Source organism: Gossypium hirsutum, chromosome A06, assembly GCF_007990345.1.
Source record: "Gossypium hirsutum isolate 1008001.06 chromosome A06, Gossypium_hirsutum_v2.1, whole genome shotgun sequence".
In the NCBI taxonomy this organism is placed as follows: domain Eukaryota; kingdom Viridiplantae; phylum Streptophyta; class Magnoliopsida; order Malvales; family Malvaceae; genus Gossypium; species Gossypium hirsutum.
This window is the reverse complement of record NC_053429.1, coordinates 110,446,109-110,452,838: the sequence shown is the minus strand read 5'-3', so window position 1 is coordinate 110,452,838 and position 6,730 is coordinate 110,446,109. Positions and strand designations below refer to the sequence as shown.

The window sequence follows — 6,730 nt, the reverse complement described above, 5'->3', positions numbered from 1 at the left end:
TGCCCATGTAGACGAAAAATAGGCCATTGTCTGGCCACTTTTCTCACCCAATTGGTCTTTCACCTACAGAACATCCAAGCACATATACAAGCCAATTTATAACTCTCAGATCAATGCCAATACCAGGTTTTATGCATGATATGTGATGACATTTATTCAAACACTCAGCTTGATCATTTTATCACATACTTGCTTAAACATATTTATAATTAATGTACCAATTCAACAAGTTCAAGCTTACAGACATATCAAGCAATTGCTAAGTCTTATATATATACATTCATCAAATACGCTATCAACTGGACAATCTAGATAGATCACCAAAATGCTCAATTCATTTAAACAAACATTACTTTCAATATAGTTAAGATGTCAACAAGGTATTTACAATTATATACATTTACAAAAAAAAAACTACTACCCTAGAGCTCACTAAACAAAAAGGACACTATCATTGAATTTGCATCCTAGGTACATGCCAAAACACAAAAATATAACGTCACTAACATCGAGTACGAGATTCCTGTAGGATGCCAAGCCCAATTCTACTATTTATCTAACTTGCAACATGTAAATCAATTTATCATTAATAGGTTCCATTTATTAGCTAAACACAATTCCAATCCCCATTAATATAAATTTCTAACTTAGCCAAATAAGAATTCTAATCTCTCGATAATTCAAATAACTTTATCGTAATATCAGTTAACGATGTGGCACCCAGTGCCTAGCGGTAATCCGCAGAAGAGGTTGCGCCCAGCGCTAGTCGGATTAACTGACTGTATTGAATGTGAGCCTCGCTCTAGCTGGATAAACCAACAATATTTGCACCCAGTGCTAGTTGGATTAACCGACGAAAATAATTGTGAGCCCAGCTTTAGTTAGATAAACCAACGGTGAATTGTGCCTAGCGCTTGTCGGATTAATCGACGGTTGTGTCCCCAGCACTAGTTAGACAAGTTGACAAATATTGCACCCGGCGCTAGTCGAAACGTATCGACGATTATACAATTGTTTACTTCTACATTTTTCTTTATTTATTTTCCTTACAATTTTCAATAATACAGATACATTTTATATTGTGAACAAATTTAACATTACTTAATTTAAATAGTAATTGGAAGTAAAATAAAGTTCGAGTCTACGAACTTACCTTAACAAAATAGTCGTAATGGTGAGACCGCTAGCTACTCCATTACTTTCGTTTTTCCACAATTCACGTCTAGTTGATTCGTTCCTTAACCAAAGTGCATAATTTCATTATCAAACCCCAAAATCCTAAATTTAATAACATCATACTTTGCTAAATTTATTTATAGCATTTAACTAATTTCTAGTTATTGCTAATCAATTTCATATCACAAAATAATCTATATATACTTAATTAACTTAGTAAATCAGTCCCAAATTTTCCAGCATGGAATAGTTCACTAAAATAGTCCATATACTTAACCAGATTAACAATTTAAGCTATGTTATTTCTAATTTATAACCTTTTAGTCCTTAAGAAATATTATCAATAACACCATCACTCAATATGACCAATTTAATCTATAAAATTTATACTCAAATCATCATATTAAAAACATTTAGTATCCAAAAAATAACGCTAAAACTTTGAATTTCTCATCCATGGCAACTTTCAAAATTTCCATTCACTCTCAAAATTTCAACATGGGTAAACTAATTCATAGCATTTTATCTTCAAAAACATAAATTTCATGCAAAAATCATCAAATTTCAGTCACAAATTTACTCAAGCATTTGTCTCCATGGCCGAATAGTTCTTCCCCCTCCCCCCAATGCTTCTTCAATTTTTCAGCAGCCAAGAAAAAAAATGATCTTTACTCTCTCCCCTATCTCCTTTTCACCTACTATATCTTTTATCTCTTCTTCTTATTATTATTTTCTTAACTTTATTTCTTTTCTAATATATTATAATCATATAATACTAATAAAATATATTGAAACCATCCATTATCTAATATATATATACGTAACATGGCTTATTTACTTAATAAGTCCCTTTCATAAGTTCTATTTTAAAATCTAGTAGTAATTCCTACTTTTGTCTGTCAGTTAATTTAGCCCCTTTTTAATAATTAACATTTAATTCATTTTTAAAGTAACTCTCAAAAATATAATAATAATATTTTTGAGCCTAATTTGCTAAGGCGGGGTCTCGGAAGTATAATTCCTGACATCCCTTACTTACGGGGTATTACAAGAATAGTTCCAAGGGAGTTTTGCCATTTGTTTTAATATCGGGTGGACTATGTAGAGGCCATAACATTTTTGTTGTGGCTTGTAATCGACATTAAATCATCAGTATCATTACATCGTTTTCGGTTAAGAAGGTATATATTCAACCTTATTTCAACATGTTTCATTCCTTCTACATGGATCCATGCTTAAGGATCGTCAAAATATTTTTTTCGTTGCACTACAGGGTGTACCGACGATCCCAACTGTGGTAGTAGAGCCACTTGTACGATATATATTTGGGATTAAAATGATTGGTTGATGCGATTGTATGAGATGCATGTTATTTGATATGTTTAATCAATCTATTTTATGAATATATGGTATCTGGTAACTGGTGTTTAAAACGTGCATGTTTAATATGTTAAACTTATGTGATTATTTGTTCCTCTCAATCGATGATTAAGGGTTAATCATTGATTTTGAAGCCTACTAGATCTTGTATATGGTTTTTTAAGTGTTAATGAATCTATTTTGGGGTAGTGGGGTTTTTGTCATTAGAAGTTAATTGTTAACTTGTTGATTACATTCGAAAAAATGAACAAAATTTGTTCCAGTAAGAAGCATCTCAGATCAAAATTTAGAAAAAAAAATTGTTTTCATAAAAGTTATCAAATAGTAACAATTTTCCATAGAGATCTGAGAGTAGTTTTTAAAATTTTTTTTGGGGTCTACCGCTGACTAATCAGTGGCATCGTAGCTCGCAGCTCCGGGGCACAAGACCTTCTTAGGGGGCTTCGTATCCTGACCCACGCAATGGGCTCCATCCCTTAACCATTTAGGGGGATTTTCCCCCTAACCCCTATGCGTAGGCAACATTAATTGAAGGGACAATTTGGTAATTCACATTAACAAGTTGTTAAATAAAACCTATCATTTATTGTATACTATGTTTGATATGCACGGTGTTTGGAAATGCATGGTTATAGCCCAATAGACCATTTGCACATATTGTAATTTTATAAATACAGCCTACGTGTCGTGCCTTTCTATATTTCTCTTGTATTTCTCTTTTCATCTCACTCCCTCGTATTTAAAATGAGTTTCTATAATTGTAAATTGTACAAGTGGTTGTGAATTAGAGGAAAAGAAGGTTGGGCTACCTAAAGTTGAAAGGAAGCTTGAGAAGTGGTATCACACTTAGGGTTTCTTTCGATTCTCCCATTCACTTAGGATGAGCCACCTTAGTATTATGGGCTATAGCCACTGCATTTATTTACTGCTTTATATTTTTCTTGTATATGATACGATGGATGATATGTTAGCATGCATGTTATAGGACATTGATAAGATCAATTAAAGGATTAAAATGGACAAATGTTGACAATTAATGGTGAGATTAATTTAATTTAGAACCCCTCAATAAAATATTAAGTTAAGATTGCTTTCTAATATTTACCATTGTTAAAGTCTCGATTGATACAATGTGGGTTTTGCTAAAGCGAAGTACATGTATCTATCTTGGTCAAACGTGAAGAATAAGCAAGTGACATTCACTGGTTATAATATTTGTTAATAACTTAACTAGGTTACTCTAATAGGATTAGATACCTAGAGGGAAGAGTTTTTGATAATCATGAGATGATTGGAACAAAAGTTATTCACAAAAAGGATGACTTACATGAGATATAATTAGAAAGTGTTGCTTACCTAAATAACCATAATCTTCAAAGTAAAGCCAAAGCTGACTTAAGAATAGGTGAAATATTGATCTTTACCCACTAGAAAACTTAAGAGAAAGCCTTTTCAAAATTAAAATACGAGGGTTATTGATTTTGAATAAAATAGTGGGAGCATCATTTAATAAAGTCCTTTCTAATGATTATATTAAACTTGGTAAACATATTCATGAGCATATTTTGTTATTGTAGATTAATTATGGCAAACAACACAAACTCTTTATCATTGCGATTTTTTCTTGAGAATGACAAGTTGCATGGCTTAAACTTCCTTGACTGGTTCCATAACTTGAGGATTGTCCTTAAACAAGAACGAAAATTATATGTCATTGAAAAACCTATTCTTTTTGAACTAGTAGCTAATGCCTCCAGAGCTAACAATGATGCTTATAAGAAGCATCTTGATGACATGTTAGGCATAGGATGTCTAATGCTTGCCACCATGACTCTTGAGCTTCAAAAGCAATATGAGGATATTGTTGCCTATGATATGATCCAGCAACTCAAGGAATTATATGAAGCGCAAGCACATCAAGAGAGGTACGAGACCTATAAAGATCTATTTCGATGCAAAATGGTAGAGGGATCTCCTGTGGGAACTCACGTTCTCACGATAATAGGCTATATTGAAAGCCTTGAAAAACTAGGATTCCCTCTAGGTGTGGAGTTGGCCACTGATGTCATCCTGCAATCATTATCGAATAGTTTTAGCCAATTTATTCTTAATTTCAACATGAACGAGATTAATAAGACTTTGCCATAGTTACTCAGCATGTTACGAACTACTAAAAGTAACATGAAAAAGGCTGGGCCTAAACCCATTCTGATGGTCCTCAAGGATAAAGGCAAAGGAAAGGCCAAAGCAAAGCCTAAGGACAATGGTAAAGCCAATCCCAACAAAGGAAAATTTGCACTGCAACCTAAAGGAGGAATTTCTAAGGAAGGAAAATGTTTCCATTGTGGTAAGACCAGACATTAGAAGAGGAACTTCCCTCCTTATTGACCTCCTTTGGATTTACTAACGTTTAAAGTGTGAATACTATAATAAAATATAGAATGATAAGGCGGTATCTGCAAGTATACGGGTCGAGTTATAATATAGTGTTACAACGAAGTAGGTGAGTACTTTGAGGATCGTACCCAAGGGAGGCGAGTGCTAGATCTATTCTAACCTAAACACTAAAAAATATAATTAGTACTTTTAAATAAATTATAGTACGAGAGCAGCAAGTGAGGGTTTTTATGGATTTTATAATAATACTAAAATAACATAAAATAAATAAAACTCAAGAGGTAGAAGAGCAGAGTAAATCAAATCTCAATTATGGGTGATTAGCTTGGTTCGGTAATCCCCATCAATTGTTGTTTTGGGTTCCTCGTCAATCAACTAGTCACTACCATAGTAGAATCTTCCGATCTTCCACTAACATAACGAGTCAACAAGAACTATTTATCTTTCAACCTCACAATCTAGACTAGCTTGGGGGTGAAGGTATTCACGAATGGGAAATACCAAATTTGGGCTAATTCCTACCTTGATGACTTCTCGTGGTTGTTAGACCCAGGGTTTGTTTCGCATTCTTCCTTTCTCAAATAGCTAATCTATTGAGTGACCCTACAAAACAGTTAACAAATCATACCTCCATTCGCTAATCCCCAATAAAAGGATTAGTTTCTCATGACTTTCATAAAAAAATATAGAATAGATTGAAGAATTAATCATAATGAATGAATTGAAGTAAAAAGTTTAATAAAAGCCTGATTTATATTGATAATAAATGTGAATCCACAGAAGTTGATCTCTTTCACGATTTAGATCTCTTGAAATAAAATAAAGACAAATAAAATAAACTCTAAAAAACCTAAGAAAGCAAGAAAACAAAACTAAATTTAAAGAAAGAATCTAAGCTAATGGAATGGTCTCTATGACATGTGCCAAATGAGCCTACTTATAGCCTTCAGGTGCTCGTCATCCTTAACCCTAGGTCAGCTAGCATTTCCGAGCTTTAAGTTCCATTGTGCAAACCAAAACATCGCTGCTTTGTGTTTATTTTCCATCCTAGAGTCAAAGTCATGACACACCAAGACCTATGTCGTGACAGAGGTGGCAGTATACTCCTCCTTCAGACGTCTTTAGGGGTATGTCGCGACACCCTTAATCTGTGTCATGACATCGAAGGCAGCTTCGTACCCTCTCCATTTTGTTCTCTATGTTGCGACATCGGGCCTCCCATGTTGCGACATAGCATCTAGTATTGGTCTAAAATGCCTTCTAATGGTCTCCTGCACACTTACAAGGTATGTTAGCTCTCTCTTAGGCCTCTTTTGGCCCTTAGGGTCAATAAAAGACTCAATTTTCACATTTTGTTGAAGGTAAGTAAAGCTAAAGAAACTTAACTAAAATATAACAAAGATGTTTGTATTCGAGCTCCTTAAATGTGAAAACTAGTTTAATTTGCTACACCGATTTACGGTAGATTACCTATCTTGAAGAGGTCAAGAAGGCAAAGGAAAGTGGAGCGTCCACTTCAGATATTTATGTTATTGATATTAATTTATCAACATTTACTTCTTGGGTATTAGATACCGGTTGTGGTTCTTATATTTGTACCTTTGTACAAGGACTGCAAATGAGTAAGAATTTGGCTAAAGGAGATTTGGTCCTGCGAATTGCAAATGGAGCAAGAGTTGCTGCATTAGTTGTAGAAACACATATTTTATCATTGTCTAGTAGACTTGATTTAATTTTGGAGGATTGTTATTTTGTGTCAGGCTTGACTAGAAACATT

The 6,730-nt window shown here is 33.7% G+C and overlaps 1 protein-coding gene across 1 annotated transcript; it reads left to right on the top strand.

Annotated features, from left to right (window-relative positions):
- The first annotated feature begins 711 nt into the window (after window positions 1-711).
- On the top strand, window positions 712-4,704 carry LOC121230537 (uncharacterized). The gene is made up of 2 exons (XM_041115441.1): window positions 712-865; window positions 4,301-4,704. Exons 1-2 carry the CDS (start codon window positions 712-714, stop codon window positions 4,702-4,704), a joined length of 558 nt encoding a protein of 185 aa, XP_040971375.1.
- Window positions 4,705-6,730: the final 2,026 nt, after the last annotated feature.